The following is a 16,651-nucleotide window of genomic DNA, read 5'->3' on the forward strand; positions in this document are numbered from 1 at the left end:
TTAGATTTTAAAGTGCATTAAAGACTTGCTTTGGTTGTACCTTTTTCGTCTTGCCTGTTGCTTTGTTATTTCCTGCGTGTTCCCGTATGTCACACTACTCGCAATACGACTCACTTCCTCATGAAAACAGACATTTACCCTAGTGTGATCAATGTTGTAATCTGACAACAGACCTCACAAATAAAGCACAACCGGTACCAAAAGTGTGGATGGCATATTCACAATATATTTCTTTATTTCATACAAAAAAAAGAAAACAATAAGATTACACTAATCTGATTTGTTTTCTTTTAGACAATGAATGCAAGGACTTTTTTCGCTGAAGTTGGCAACACAACTATGCTTTTCAACAACAAAAAGAAAGGCGCATGTACATTTTTGGGGAGGGGCAACGTGCAAGTCTCGGCTGCGGGAAGAGCGTGGGTACTGTAATGTAACAGCACAAGCACCATCTTTTTTCTATAAATTTTTTTCTTAAACCCACCTCTCAGAAGTAAGCTTGTCCTAACAATCAGACTCATCACAATAAGAGTTGGCTGCTGAGAGTTGCACGTCGCCGTGACCAAACCCTTCTTGATATCTGGTGTGTGTGCTTTTTATGAATTATTTACACTGGACTCATCCTGCCTTCAATCATGACAGAGGTGGCAAGCACACATAAACCGTGCCGCCACTTTCTCAAATGTACAAATGACAGCCAATGACCGCTGCCACGATGAGTAACGAAGAGTGCCTGGTCTGTCTGGAAATGACCCTCTCACCTGTATGCCTCAACGATAAAACTTCCCTTCTCGCTGCCTCGAGCCTCAACACATCAAGGTCCGCCTACTCTCCACAGTTCTGGCGACATGTTAACACAGAAGCATAACATCATTTTGATTTAAAAAAAAAAATATGAAACAATACAGAAGCAAGCACACATCTACAGAGTACCGAGAATGTTTCACCACAAGTGAAGTGCTCCGCAGGGCGACAAAAACACCCTCCTTCTTGGGGAGCATAGATGACAATACTTTCACGGCATCACACAACTAAACGAACTGAAGAACGAAGCACTTCTTGGGGAGCAGACGCAACAATACGCTCACAGTGTCGCACAACTAATGAACTGAAGAACAAAGCACCACGCACATCTTGTGCTACAGCTTAAAATAATTTTATAAAAAATTGAGAACTGATGTTTTCCAACTAGAAACAGTTGCTCATGAGAAAAACATATTTTTGCATCATTTCGTCCTGAACAGTTTACAGGTTTGTCCAACCACACACCCCCACACACACTTGTACCCATTATCAGTCCGCTCTTGTTCAATGGCCTGTAGTGGTTTGACAACAGAGTAAAAGAATCTGCCAGCAAACACAAACATGCACACTGCAGTGAAAACCAGATTTCTGCTACCACTAAGCCATTTTGGTAGCTATCATTAGTATTTTATACCTGCAATCCCTTAGCCATTAGTCGTGTCTCTTTCCCTTTGCAAATTTTGGCTGCATCAACGTCGCACGAAAGTTCCGTTGTCTGCAGCGTGCAATTTATCATTGCTCCATACTCCAAAGTAAAGTGAGGAAAGCCTTCGCATCTAGGCACCCTAACTTACATGTTCTAATGCAAATGGAAGAGCCTGACATGAAGGATTGACTGCAACACATATGGCAACAACAGGAAACTTTTTTAAGCTTACCATTGGAAATTGTAGACATTGCACTGGTAACTTGCGTCAGTCTACAAATGCATCAACCACATTGAAATGATCTCTCCTGCTTCCTCTAGAATGTTTATACTCAACATGCTGTCATATGAAAAAAGGTTTCAATCGATGCAGTGTTCAATCTCTGAGCACATCAGCACTACAAGAAAAATGGTTTCAACAGTTCCTCCTTAAAAAAAAAAAAACGATAAGCAAACCCTAAACCTGACAGGTCCATACTCCACTGAATCGCCCATGCAATTACAAAAAAGAGCACAGTTGCTCAGGAATAGAAGTTTGCAACAGTGGAGGAGGCTTTGAAATGACCTCACCAAAGTGAGGTACAACGCTCAATGAAAATCCAGACGCACACGCCATATACGGCCTTCTTACAACTATGATCTCGATACTGTACATCACAAGTGTAACCCGTCAGATCAGATCAGCACAGGCTGACCACACACTGGTGCTCGTTCGAAAGACACACACCCGAAAGTAAATCGTGCCACTAATCGTAAACAACACGAGAGAAGGCTACAATAAAACCACAGTTGTCGCAATGCCCCCACCAGGACAAATGACGGTGTTACAGTGGCAAGATGCGCATGATTACAAAGCGTGCAATAAAAAAAAAATCAACGCTTTTCAACAGTCATAGACAAGTCTGTCCGCTGCGAACAATTGCAATGGTGGTGCTCCCCATTTCAGCTCCAATACAATGTCTTGCTGATGACATCACTTCAGTCAGCAGCACTCGATTCAATTAAATCAGAACCACGGATACACTGAGCCAATGGTTCGATGCAGCTTGCACTAGCGATAAACATTCCAGTAAGCTCTCAACGGACAAAGATGACATTTTGGATACTCGGTGGGCGCTGCTGGAGATGCCTGCTTGCTCTCTTTCACCTCTAGTTTAAGAAGAGATTCTGATGTCTCATACAATTTGTTTAACGAACAAAAGTTATTAGAAGCATCTCCAACACAACTGAAGGTCCTATGCCTCTTCAAGAGAATGATTCGTAAACAGAGGCAACCTACACTCAATCAAGTATCACACACTACACGGCCAACAGCGCCATCGCACAATACCCTGCAAAGACATGCCTTCTCAAATGCTTTCGAGAATCTACCACCCTCACTCACTACATTCACACCTTAACAGTTTATCCTGGCAAGCTCTGCACAATGAGGTGTCACGTGAGTAAAGACAATAACATCCTTGCATTATCAACCTGCAAATATACATGCGTAGTAGATGCTTGCAATATACAAGAGGCATGGGTGAAAAAGCATGGGCGTACAAAGTACCCCGACACAAGGTTTTAAAGATGATGCAGACCTGTGCAAAGCACAACGAAGAACCCTTCGCAGCTTCTCCCAATTTCCATATGCCGCATGATTATGAGAATCCTTGCGCTTCTGCAAGGTCAGGGGGGCGAGTCATGGGAACGATGCGAGAGCTTACCCTAGCGGTGCTGAAGTTACAATGGAAAAGATGTAGTTTACATTCGGCTTGCATAGTCTCGTGCAAAAGAATCCTCAAAAAGCCAAACGCAAGACACAATTCGGCACCCTTGACACGGGCCACCATTTCTGTTGACTTCTTACACCAAAACATGAAACAAAAGTGTGTATGCATATAAAGAGATAAACAATGCATGTGTGCGACTAGACCAAATATAGTTGCTTTGTTGATGGGGGTGCCCTAGCGAAGCACTTTTAAAGCTGGTGCAAAAACATTTTCATTTTGATTTAAAACAGCTGCTTGCTGCAAAACTCTTCGCAAAAACAAAAGTTGCCCTAAACAATTAGAACTTTTCACCATTTCCAGGTCAAATAGTTAGACCTACTTCACTGAGAACGATCCTAGTGCCTTAGAAAAATTCAAACAAATAGAATGGTAAAAATGATATGCTCTGCAAGCACACACAAGTAAAATGTCGGCAGTGGACACACAAAACAGAATGCTGACAGCAGACAAGTTGTAGCTAATGACAGATTAGTTGCACGTCAGTGATGGTCCAAAGGCTCTAATACACTGTGAGGTACAATTCCTCACAAAGAAAAGAATGCACCTTGAATGCAACAGTTTCACATCTATCAGCATTCCCGGAGATGCAACAGCAGAATTTGGCATAGCTTTCAGACAGCAAAATATGAACACAAGGTATGAAAAAAAAGAAAATGTCCGAAAACATAACTTGCAGCCACAAAAGTTATTCGAAGTCTGCTTTAACAGGCTGTCAGTGTTCTCACACACTATGGCTTACTCAAACTGCAATGCAGATCATCCCTTTGGGCCCAGTTGACATACAATAAATGTTTACTAAACATAAACCTTAAGTGAACCCAGAAAGCTAGATAAAGCTCCCAGAATTATGAGCTGGGAAGAAAGCAAAGGTGATAATCTGACAACATTTGTGCACTTTTGTTGTGCCAAAAAAAAAAAAAAGGCCACACACGAGCCATAGTTGTTTGGCTTGGGCAGATGGGAATCCATCGCACTGACCCATCTGGACCACCACTGATAATGAACTGTTTTAGCACAGCACTACCGCTTACTGTTATGTCTACCATCCCAGTCATCAGCCAGCCTGTATGGGCGCTCAAGCTAATCAGTACTGCTGATGCGAGGTTCAATCACGGTGCTAATTAACAGGCACGCTTTAATGAGGATTGTATTGCTTGGTTTTTCATGTCAAAGTTAAGGTTGCACTACACAAGCTTTTTTATTACCCTTTCTCTGTATCTTATTTTTTTTTCCCCCAGTATAACTCGTGCATTGAAACCTACATTGCAAGCAGCAAGGCTGGCTAGCCAATGGCAGCTATGGTAACTGCAAGCGGGCATGGCATATTAGTGATAAGCTGTCAAGCTAAGATGTACAGCACGTCTGTACTGCCCAATCACTGAAAGTGGCTAACAAAACCCCAAATGCAGCAAGTGAAATCATAGCGCTGGATCGACACGAACAATAAAGACGACAGGACATGCGCTCCTCTCGTCGTCTTGTTCATGTCAATCCAGCGCTATGACTAGCCCAAAAATCTACTCTCCCAAATGCAGACTGTACAAAATAGGCACAGGACAACAGAGGGCACACTGGCCGCGTGAGAAGGTTTGAAAATCAAGCCGTCCGCCTTGCAGCAGGTCATAGCCAAGGCAGGACAGAATACAAATTTCACGATGAAGCAGCAACGACTTGCAAAAAAAAATAATAATAAAAACAGGCATGTGCAACAGCATGAACCAAGCACTATGAAACAAACAAAAAGGTTGATGCAAATGTCTGACCTTCCAAAAGAAGACCCTACACTCCCCAATTAAGAATTTGCAAGTTATGTACAGCAAAAAAGTGAAGGTATAGACAAGCAACGATCTGGTGGATAGGCCTGGTGCAGAAAGATGGGGAAGCAGACATGCTTTGATTGACAAGTGGCCCCACATTCATTTTCGTTTTTTTTTTTCTTCCCATGAACCCTGCCGTGCGCGCCAGAACGCCACACAAGCCTGACATTATTTCTCAAAGCCTCGAGCAAGCAAAAGCCGTGCGGCATGCAATCACAGAAAATTTTACTTTCTTTTCTTCAACGAGTCGTCTGTTCAAAGATTTTCTAAATGCACACACCGGTGTCCACTAGCAAAGGCTGCATTTTTAGACGTTAGCAAGAGAGGTTGCAGTGAACGCCAATTACCAGATATGAGCACTCAGACAATGACACGCTTGCACTGTTGTGAGGCAAAGGAAGGTGGAAAGGGCAAACCCAATCTTACTTCTCCCACAATAACGCAATGCCATAGTCGAGAGTCCAAGAACCAACACCACTGAAAAAAATGGTGGACTCCGTAAATTCCAACTTTTCCCTCACAGCAGAAAGCAGGTGGCAGGCATTTTTTCACACAAACCACAGGTTATCTGTTACAGGCCCTCTCTCTCTCTTTCTTTTTTCATCCCCACTCGCATCATTTAGCAAAACGAGCGCGAAAGTTCGGCAAGTAAAAAATTTTAGCGGTGGCAAAGATGGAGACGAGATGAAAAGAAGGAAGGAAAAGACACGTGCACCAACCAAAAGTTTCCCGCCTGGGTGTTTGTTTGTTTCTGCCAGGTTGCATGTCGCGCGTGCTCTCACAGTGCCGACAGCCATCGTCGACCTTGAAGGAGGGCCGAGTCAAGAGCTCTGGGTCTAAACCAAAGCTTGCACGCGCACTCCGGGACACTGCAGCAGACCGTGCGCGAATTCTCGGTGCGTTTTTCCTCCCCGAGGGGGCTGGAGACGGCGGGAGGAGGAGTCCACATCGGGGGTTGCACTGGCGTCGTTTCGCGCACATGACGGCGGTGACTTGTTGGGGGTCGCGAGCGGTGGCAGCTACTTGAGAACCGCGAACGAGGCGAATGAGGGTGGAGCGTCTTGCACAAGGCAGAGTCTGTGTGTCCGTGCGTGCTCGTTTACAAAAAGGGTGCAACGGTGATAACAGTGGTGTCCATGGGAGAGGAGGAGGTGCTGCCTCGATGGCCGAGGGGAAGGGAGTGAGAAGAGATGGTCGTGGAGGTGGGCTAGAGCGACTGCTCAAACTTGGGTCCTTTTTCGATGTAGAGCTCGGCGAAGGCGCTCTCTTGCCGAAGCTCGACAGCCTGCTGCTTCTTCAGCACCAGGAAGGTGTAGAACTTCTGCGCAACCTGCAACAATAATGCAGGCACAGCGGCTCCAATTCAGCATCCTGAACGTGCGAAAACAACAGGAATGTACTACAGCATCCAATAGCCTCACGATCTACAATCCCATCCCAGGCTCCATTGGCGCTCAAAACTACACAGCTTCTTTTGCACAAGAGGAACTCTCAGAAATGATGAAGAAATTATACAATAATGAAGAAAAGGAGAGGATTCATTTAGTATGCGAGTGCCAAGACAACAAACAGCTTCTGCCATTACCCAGTCATACAGCGTCAACAGTTTTTCTGTGAATGACAAGTTTTAACAGTAGCACTTTTGGGCATACCTTGCATATCACACATGGCCAGGAGTACATTTCATTACAAGGCTACAAAGCAAGTTTAAATATGCACTTTAAGTAAACAAAAGATCAATGATTTGGAAAGCAACAACATTAATAATCACAGGTCTCTGTGTGTCCGTATTGCAGTTGTTTCCCCCCCACCCTATGACTTATGTGCTTCTGTAATGGGAACAGAGAATGAGTCTGAATAAGCCAATTTTAGGTTAACAGGGTACAACCATACTTCTAATGCACCTGCTTGTACACATCTGGCCAATGCGTGCATCTCCCAGGCGCGGCCCATGGGGTGGCAAAACTTAAGGTGGCGGCTCCCACTTACCTGTTTGCGATTGCTGCCTCGTGCAATGTCACTGAAGCGCACTTGGCGGCCCGCTTCGAGGGGTGTCCGGATCATGTGCAGCATGTGTACTGTGCGCTTGTTCAGTATCCGCTCCTCAAACTGTTCGTACGTCTCGTCAGCCAGCTGCTCCTCGGCCTGCAAGAAAAGGGGGAGCCAGACATGTCAACCTTAGGATATCTTGACAAGCACAGCAAGGGCTGGACGGCACAACCTGCACTGATGCCAGCAAGATGCCAACAGCCCCCTAATTTAACATTGTGTTTCTTAGTGGAAATAAATCAGATTGCTTAATGCATAGAACGTGTTGATGCTGTTACTCAACATGGCAGTGGAATAAATGGGTGCACCGACCAGACAAACCAGTGAGTGACCGTATAGTAACAAGTCCAATAAATGAATACTGGTAAGCGCAGTTTCAAGGCGGGACAAGAGAAAACACGGGACAAGCACTTGTCCTGTGCGCCGGTGTTTTCTCTTGTCCAGTCTTGAAAACTGCGCTTACCAGTATTCATTTACTAGCGCAGCAACAAATTTTGTTAGTTCCTCCAATTCTGCATTTTTTATCAATCAGGCAGAATGGGCCAATCTTGAAAATGAGCGTGCCACACCGCCATTAGAGCAAGTGATCAACAGCAAAAGGAATGGATTGGGAAATGAACCATCATTGGCAATGAGGCTCACATTTAACCCTCACACATGGCAGCCACATTAAGAAGATATGGACAGAATATTTTTACTATATTGATTTCTTGCATTAAATGAGTCCAATACTTCTAAATTCTCACAAAAAAAAGCCATTTGACAAACCTCAAAGTACCAATAATAATTTATTATACTAATAGGTTTTCTGCAGCCAGTTTCAGTTTTGTTTCCAAGATTCTGATTTGTGCTGTCACGGCACAGTACCGCACTCGTCACAACACAGTACGTGGGACTGGATGTTACGACGTCCAGTCCCACGTGACCACATACTGTGTCGGGATGTCACGACATAGTATCGGCTTGGGAAATGCAGCTTACAGTGCGTACGTCTGAAGACAGCTGCTACAGTACGCCCGGCATGCCGTTTGCTGTGGATGCAAAGAAAAACATGCAAGGGTGAGTCAAGAAGGATGGTGGCTTGGTGCGCACCATCTTCCCACGTGCTCAATGTTGTGGTGACCTGACCGAGGGCGTGCTAGGAAGGGGCTTGGGTGAGCACATGGTGTGCAGTAACGTGATCGAGTGCACACTTCAAGAAGGAGCCGAGGGGGCGTCTGGAGAGCATGGCGTAATGTGATAATGCACACTGAGGACTCCTTCCTGCTACTTATAAGCCAGATGGGAAAGGAGAGCACAGGCCAGTCTGCTTCTTCCAATTTGATCCCACCTTCCACACCTCTTGTCATTTTTTATGGCACCCAACATTGCGGTAGCTAGCGACACATCAAACCTTCGTCTCTTGCTCGGGTTTGTCTGAAAAACGGTCCGTGGGAACGAGAATTTTTTTTTTTTTTTTCACGTAACTGTTGCGTGGTTTTTAGAGTTCGGATTTGCAGAAGCTTTCCTATATTTTAATGTATAGCACTTTTCCAGAACCAACAGACAAGTTCAAACTATTCGTCAATTTGGATTTAAAAATTTCAAATTATCGAGGTTGTACTGCACATCAGATTAAGACAAATGTGATTGCATTGGAGCACAATTCCATGGCAGTACCACTGCACTTAAGAAAACTTGTGCAACATTACAGCATTGCATACAGCAGTGTCTAGTGTGCAACTTGCAACAACTGGACACTGCTATTGCAGAGGCTCGACAAATCTAAGCCAGTTGAGAGACCGTCAAAGCCTATTACTCTAAAGTTTAATTCAAATACCTCTGCTACCAGATAACTCCAACTACAGGTAAAAAACTTGTTCCCACTGCAGCAGTTGTAATGTAATAATAGCTGGCCAAGAGCAAGCAATGCCCACATGTCATGATGTTGACCAATGGAGAAGTTGCGAGAATGATGCCGGACAACATTTTGCAGTTCTAGAACACACAGTGAAACCTCGCTAATTCGAAGTCTGCCAGACCGCAAGAAAAATCAAGTTAAGCAGATTTTGTAATTACCCGAAAAGAATTTAAAAATTCAGAAAAATAAGGGCAGAACTGTGTGACACAAATATGCAACGTTTATCATGCGTGAGGCGGGACTGCTTGAAGCAATCCATGCAGGATTGCTTGGTAGGGTAGTTCACTGTAATCTCCAGCATGCTACCTATGCGCAGCAATCTCACAGTCGCCACCACTACGCTCAACAAAGCTGCAGATGACATTATCGATACAATGATTATCGCTAAAGCGCGTGATCAAGTGGACTAGGATGTCTCCACCACTGCCTACTATGTCAGTAACTTCATCTTACATGCTGCCAGACAATGTGTACACATCTACTTCTACGTTCTAGTTGGCAAAGCCTAGTCGGTCTAGTCCGTCACTCTCGTCACGATCTTTGTACATTAGCGGAAACATGGATGTGGCCAAGATTTTTCATGTTGCCTGGAAGCATAGCAATCATACCATGAATTGTGCGCACACAACACACTAGAGCGGGCATTCTGTAAATGTACACCTAGTGGACATGTCCATTTCGTCTGCTGCTGAAGTTCTGATTGGTTGGGCTAGGGTGCGCAACAGGAGACAAGCGCTCCCTGCCAATCCACGCTTTAGCAGCAGACGAAGTGGACCTGTCCACTAGGTGGATACTTGCAGAATACCCCCCCATCAGTGGAGAAAGGGCGACAACACGTGTTGCTAGGGAAAAACCAGAAACGGAAAAGCACAACTGGAAATGACGAATCATCCGGTCTTATTCGCATCGAATCTTACAGGACTGCAAAAAATTTATGAAATGATTGAATTTTCAAATAAACCAAGATTAAGTTATCGAGACTTCACTGTATCCTTCACGACTGTCTATGGATTGCAGGAGCACATGCCTTGCTGGTGAAACAAAAGCAACAAGACTGAAATACACCCGCTGTAAATGTGGCATATTCTGCCACAATTGCACTAAATCAGCAGAAAGAAGGCGCATTCTTACCAGTACAGTGCGCATTCTTACCAGTACAGCAGAACAAAGCTGCACAGTATTGTCCATGATGACTGACTAATACCACAGCCTACCGCTGCAACAATATTGTTGCAATAGGATGCTCACCCAGTAACCAGATCGTGGCCATATTATGGAACGATAGCGCTTGCGGATTACTTTCATTTCAGCATACTGAAGCATCTCGGGCTATGCTGATGAGCAGTGTGTCATCCGTTTCATCACATCTGCCTTCACTGATTTAACCGATCAGTGCACACTGAAAGTCACCCAGAAAGTGACTGCACACAAAAGTGACTCGTCGCAAATCATGTCCCCGCACTGTACTCACTGGTCCGACAGACGCGGGAGGCCCATAGTCCTCATCGTCATCGTCCAGCTGGGCCAACTGGTCCTGCTGCTGCTGCTCCGTCAACTGGTCCTGCTGCTGCTGCTGCTCCGTCAACCGGTCCTGCTGCTCCTGCTCCTGCTGCTGTTGCTGCTGTTGCTGCTGGTCTTCCGTTGACGCATGTGGCTCCATCTGTGGCTCTGACTCGGGCTCTGGCTCCTCTAAATGATGCTGCTCAGCTGATGATGACTCCATGGGTCCCCCAAAGGCATGCAGCGCTGGACCCGAGGCCACCAGGGCGTCAAACTCGGATGGTGGCGCCAAGGGTTCCATACTCGGAGTCTCCTCCTGTTGATGCTGCATCTGGAATAGCGGGAAAAATACAGTAAGAACTTGTTAATTCGTACTTCGTACTTACTTAGGTAATAGAATGCAAAATCCTTGAGAAGAAAAAAACATTCGAGCCGCTCCGCCCTCGGCAGCTGCCCCAACGGCCGCCGCGTAGTCATACAATAGAACCTGTTTTCCAGCCTTCTCCGCATCGCCAGACTCGCACACCTCTCTCCCTTCACATTTCTAGCCCTATGAACACGAATTGGCTGTGCCCATAGCTTTATGCAGCGCCACACTCTGGAACACGAATGGACCGCGCCAACTGTGCTGACAGTGCTGCTCCCGGATTGATCGATGGCCTCTCACTGTGTGCAGTTCTGCCAACGAATTAGGTAGCTCGTGCTCGCCTTTGTTGGTTGCATCAAAGTCGTCCCTAAGCACGTGGCTTCTGCGCCTTGCTTGACTCGCCGCCGAAACGGAAGATGGCCGATCCACCCGCTGATCATCGACAATGCACGACGTTGTCGGCGAAAAAAAAGCACACTGCTGCAGATTTGGAAACAAAGTGCAGTATCATGAAAGACTACAAAGACGGTTAAGAAGTGTGTGATTTCGCGTGCAGAGGTATTGACTATCGCAACCAACAGTGTAGACAATCAACCGCTTGGCAGAAAAGTTCGACAAAGCACCTACAAGGAGGTGGAAGAGTCCCTCTACGAGTGGTTGCTCAGTGCCCATGCCATGAACTTGCCTATCAGTGGGTCAATTCTGGCCACAAAGGTAAAGCAGTTTGCCCTACTCATCAACAATGTGGACTTCCAGCCAGGTGGCAGCAGGGTACAGCGCTTCAAAGAGAGGCATGGCATTGTTTACAAAGCCATCACTGGCGAGGGAGCTTCATTTGACGTGGAGGCGAAGCAGAAGTGAGTGGACGAAACGCTGCCCTGCAACCTAAACAACTATGTTTACACTGACGTATATAATGGCGACAAGACAGGACTCTTCTTCCAAATGTTGCCGTCCAAGACGCATGCACTCAAAGAGGAGACACATAAGGGCGGCAAAAACAGCCAGCTGTGCGTCACTAAGCTATTGTGCTCCAACACGGACAGGAGCGACAAGTGCCCCGCATTTGTCATTGGGAAATCAAAATGTCCCCGCTGCTTCCACAATGCTGCCAGGATACCAGTAAGATCGTCACACGCGCAGGGCACGGATGATGCAAGAACTTTTTTGTGAGTGACTCTTGCAGAGTTTGATCAACGTACCAAGCAAACTAAGAGGAAGGTGGCGCTCATCCTAGATAATTGTAATGTCCACCAATCCCTGCCTAAGCTCTCAAGCGTGGAAGTAGTTTTTTCCCTGCCACCTAACATGACGGCAGGCTTGTCGCCCATGGATGCCACCGTGATCGCAAATTTTAAGGTCATGTATCTTCGGCACATCCTGAACAAGCTAGTTGTCTTGATGGACATGGCCACACGGACAAGCAGGGAGCAACCAGACTTGAAGATCAATCTATTGATGGCCGTGCAGGTTACCTTTGGTGCGTGGTCCGAAGTAAGTGTTTGTGTAGTGCAGAACTGCTTTAGGAAAGCATGCTTTCTCCGAGGCAGCAGTGACTTATGTGAATCCTGCGAATCTCCCATTGCCAAAATGATGCCTGAACTTTGATGCTGCGGTCGATGAGGATACTTCAGGACTCTAAGAGTTTCTACATGCGGACAACACATTAGAAACATCAGAAGTTTTAACCAATGAGGTGATCGTCACAAACGTGCTTGCATCCGATAGCAACGACGACAGTGACAGCGCCTATGGCAGCAATGACATCGTAGGGTAGGCTGGCTGAACATCGTCCTTGCTGGAGGCCCTGCAGATGATTTAGTCCCTGAGGGGCTTTGTTTTCACAAGAGACCTTTTGCTGCACTACGTGGAGCATGTGGATGCCTTGGGGGTGGATGTCAGCAAGCTTCGTGTAAAGCAAGCAAGGCTGATGGACGTGGGGTTTTCTAGTGCAAGCCAGTGAGAAGTATTTGGGAAGATGCTTGCGGTGATCTCGCCCCAGTGTTTCTTCTCAATTTTTCAACCTCAGAGGCTGCTGCAGCAACCTTCTCAGATTTCTTAAAAGGCTCCTTTTAGAGCCACGAAAGTGCTTCCCGGCGAAGCTCGCATGTCACCTGCCACCCATGGCCCCCCTCTTGCAGTTGTTATAGCAGAGCAATTCTTGAGCACAGGCAGCCTCGGCTTGTCACTTGCGATCGGAGCACACAGGAAACAAAGTTACATGAGTCAACCCAATCAGCTGCCGAATTGAGGAAAGTGGTGGGGAGAGGCACTGGTCTCCCTGCCATTATAGTTTTCTCACAACAGCTCTGCCATCCCCCTATATTGCTTTTTTTCGTGCAACTCGGTTATAACAATGGAATTTTCATGGCACTTGAATGTGGTTATAAGTGGGTTCAACTGTATAACCTATTTCAGTCACCACAATGACATAATGACATAATGACATAATGACATAACACCTACTGTGTTCACACACAGTAGGTGTTAGTCACAATTTCAGCACAACAATTAACACACAATAATGCAACGTACCTGTGGCGTGGGTGGGTGCATCATCTGTGGCGTCGGAGGTGGTCCCATCTGGGCTGTGGGAGGCATCATGGCTGCCGGAGGTGACTGAGGTGTTGGCACAGGCGTGGCTGGATGAACTGGGTATTCGGACTGCAGTTGGTCCGGCTGGAGCGTTGGAAACTGCACCGAATAACACCACCCATTTCTCACGGATTGTGCAAGTGACTACGTGCAAGTGAATACGGAAACAGAAAGAAATAACAAAACCATAACCTTTTCTGTTCATTTTGTGTTCAAAGAGAGTTTCAGTTACCCAATTTATAGTCCACATAATTCTGCTGTACCTTTGCAATACTGTGTTAAAGCGAAGCTTTCTTTGCCTGCTTTCCTCAGTTTCGCGTGGCTGCCTGGCTGCTGCTGGGTCAGTCGCTGTCTCGGCAGATATATCTGTGAATATATATATATATATATATATATATATATATATATATATATATATATATATATATATATATATATATATATATATATATATATATATATATACTTGAACCTCTCGTTAAAAAACGAAGTTGAAAGGGGGGCTGAAATTACTCTTTTCTATCCATTACTTCATTACATAAATTACTGCCATTTACGGCAATATACACCTAAGGAGGTGCACAATTGTTAACTTGGAAATAAGAAGATGGCTTTGCAGCGCATGGAAGTGCTAAACGGCCATGCATGTGATGAAAATTGAATAAAACAAAAGACTCTTCGGCATGTGCAACACGCGGCTCAGCAGCTGACGTGACAGCCTTCAGAGAGCCGCTTCATGCCCCATGGTGAGTGTTCCACAAAACACACAGTTGCTGCCGGAGAACAGCTCCACCCCCCCAACCCATCCAATCCATATCCCAACGACCTTTCGTTCAGTGGAAGACAGCACATTTCCTCTCAGCTTTGCGCCCTTGCGTGTGCCACATTGAGCCGCGGTTGTCGGCTTCCCCTGCACACTTTCACTAGCTCATACAGCATACGGTGTATAGCGACGGCGTTATCGCCCTTGGACTTTATACGAAACGCCACAGCGACGCCAATCGAAAAAGTGCACCTGGAGAGTCCATATAATGGCTATCACAAAGAATATACGTTTTCCAGACCTTTATATACTGGAACTGTGCTGTAATCAGTGCTGGCATAGTAATTTGATGTTCCCTTTAAAGGGGCTCTCGAACACTTTTTGAAGCCACTACAGTTTACAGGTTGCGTAGACTATCGGTTAGAGATGCTTTTAGTGTAGGTAAAAGCACCAATTTGTTTAATCACGCAAACAAATCACTACCTCACTGCAGATCGCACGATCACCCAGCCCTGCTCACTAGTAGCGTCATCGATGCCACCACTCGCTCTTTCGTGATTGGTTAAGAATAAAGCTGCAGGTAACCACTGCACTGCAGCAAAAACATGATAAATTATCATCTTATTTTTGTTTGCTGTGCTGTTTATATTAACGCAAACAAACACAGTCATAAAAAAAAGAAAAGAAACACTACAACCACAATACATGGTAGGGGGGGGGGGGGCGTTGGCTGGTCTTTCACCTCTGCTATGGCAGCATACTTGTTGCCTCTGAGCAAAAAAGCTTCTCTTTTTGCTCGTGAGCAGCCTTGTCGCCTCGCTGGCTCGTTTGTGTGGTGCAGTTTCTCACCTCGAAGCATCATTGTTGCCACACCCTTCTTGTTGTTCGTGGCGCTGCAGTGAACTATAGCTGAACTATCGTACCTGAACTGAAGAAAAGATGCATTGTGCAGTCCCAGGTTGCTCGACCAGTAGTGAAAACATGAAACGTGCTAGAATACGCATAGGTAATTTTTTTACTGTGGCAGCAGCATCATCGGCTTATCGGAGTAACTGGAGTCCATGAACACAGAACATGTAGGATGGCAAGCATGGAGCGTGAACTCTAGCTACAGAGGCACATTAGACTCTTGCCACTGGCAGCAAGGGGTCACATCAATGGGTGAGAGAAATGGGGACAGAAGACTGCGCTAAAGTTGAGCCGAAGGCGTGTATGCTTTTTTTTATGCACTATATTGAAATTTCTAGGCTGAATGACTTCGGACTGCATGCACCTATTGCCGCCATTCTTGTTGGATCCATCTCTCCAACCATTTATCTGTGCAATCTGCAAGCAAAAAATGGCGGCTTGGGAAGTGTTTGGGGGCCCCTTTAATAAGAGTAGACCCTACTGCGCATCTTGATTACTATGTACTTAGGTTCCTGATAGCTTGCTACATTCTTGTTTTGCAATGCTAGGAGACTCCTAAAACATGTGCAGCATTGCGCTTTCTTGCCCAAAATTAGTAATCATTAAATTTTGTGAAACATTTTTTCATATTCAATATTCAATTCGAAATCTATTTCGTATTGCCACAGCGCTAACGATTACTGCATAAACTCATTTATCTATCATTTATTTGAATTTCAATGTTCTCACTGTTCTTGCAATTGGCTTCCATTTAGACAGTGGCAAATAGGCAAACTTCCACCATTTCACAACATACCTCGCCACTAATTTTGGATAGAACGACCTTCAGATGTAACAGACATTTCCCGCTGAATTATTACAGTCCACTGTAACGAGCACCAATTGTACTGGGGCAAGGAAATGCCACGTGGTGAACAGGTCAAACAACGAGGAGCAATCCAACACGAGCACCTCACTTGACGCTCCTCCTGGTGCAGACTTTCCTCACAACAGTATATTAAAGGGACACTAAAGGTTAATATTAAAGGGACACTAAAGGTTACTATTAAGTCAACGTGGACTGTTCAAATGCCATCACAGAAACCTCGAAACGCTTGTTTCGTGCCAAGGAGAGACTTATTTTAAGAGAAAATGCGTTCTGAAGCGTCCGCGTACCTCTAGCGCAGTTCAAATCGCCCGCCCTCCGATCGAGGAGAACTGACATCATGGTCTCATAGTGACGTTGCGCCATCGGTGAGTAGAACGGCGTCCGCAGACGGCGCTACGGCTTTTCTGCGCAAAACGCAAACGCGCGGCCAGAAACAGAGCCAAGACAGAGCCGACAGCAGTGCGAAAGCGGGAGTATGGTGGCTAGCGGAAGGAGGAACGCATTACGTCCCATGGCACACGGAGAGTCTGTTTTCGTTAAACTATAGGCTGCGGCGAGCTCGCAGCGTGGTCGGCTTGGTCTGTGAGCCTTTTCGCACTTGCAACAGGGCATAAAAGAGTGCGAATCGACGCAAAACTCGGCCTAGAAACGTGCTTCGCCA

General features: G+C 45.8%; 1 protein-coding gene across 2 annotated transcripts in view; it reads right to left on the reverse strand.

Annotated features, from left to right (window-relative positions):
- Nucleotides 1–204: 204 nt before the first annotated feature.
- LOC135901299 (double-strand-break repair protein rad21 homolog) overlaps nucleotides 205–16,651 on the reverse strand; it is a 41,358-nt gene continuing 24,911 nt past the window's right edge. For both annotated transcript variants that reach the window (XM_065431038.1, XM_065431039.1), the window contains exons 9-12: nucleotides 13,391–13,549; nucleotides 10,460–10,819; nucleotides 7,029–7,184; nucleotides 205–6,369 (exon numbers count right to left, since the gene is read on the reverse strand). In XM_065431038.1, coding sequence (XP_065287110.1) covers nucleotides 6,247–6,369; nucleotides 7,029–7,184; nucleotides 10,460–10,819; nucleotides 13,391–13,549 — 798 coding nt within the window. In that variant the 3' untranslated portion in view covers nucleotides 205–6,246. The remainder of the gene's footprint in view (nucleotides 6,370–7,028; nucleotides 7,185–10,459; nucleotides 10,820–13,390; nucleotides 13,550–16,651) is intronic.

Source organism: Dermacentor albipictus, chromosome 3 (assembly GCF_038994185.2).
Source record: "Dermacentor albipictus isolate Rhodes 1998 colony chromosome 3, USDA_Dalb.pri_finalv2, whole genome shotgun sequence".
NCBI lineage: Eukaryota > Metazoa > Arthropoda > Arachnida > Ixodida > Ixodidae > Dermacentor > Dermacentor albipictus.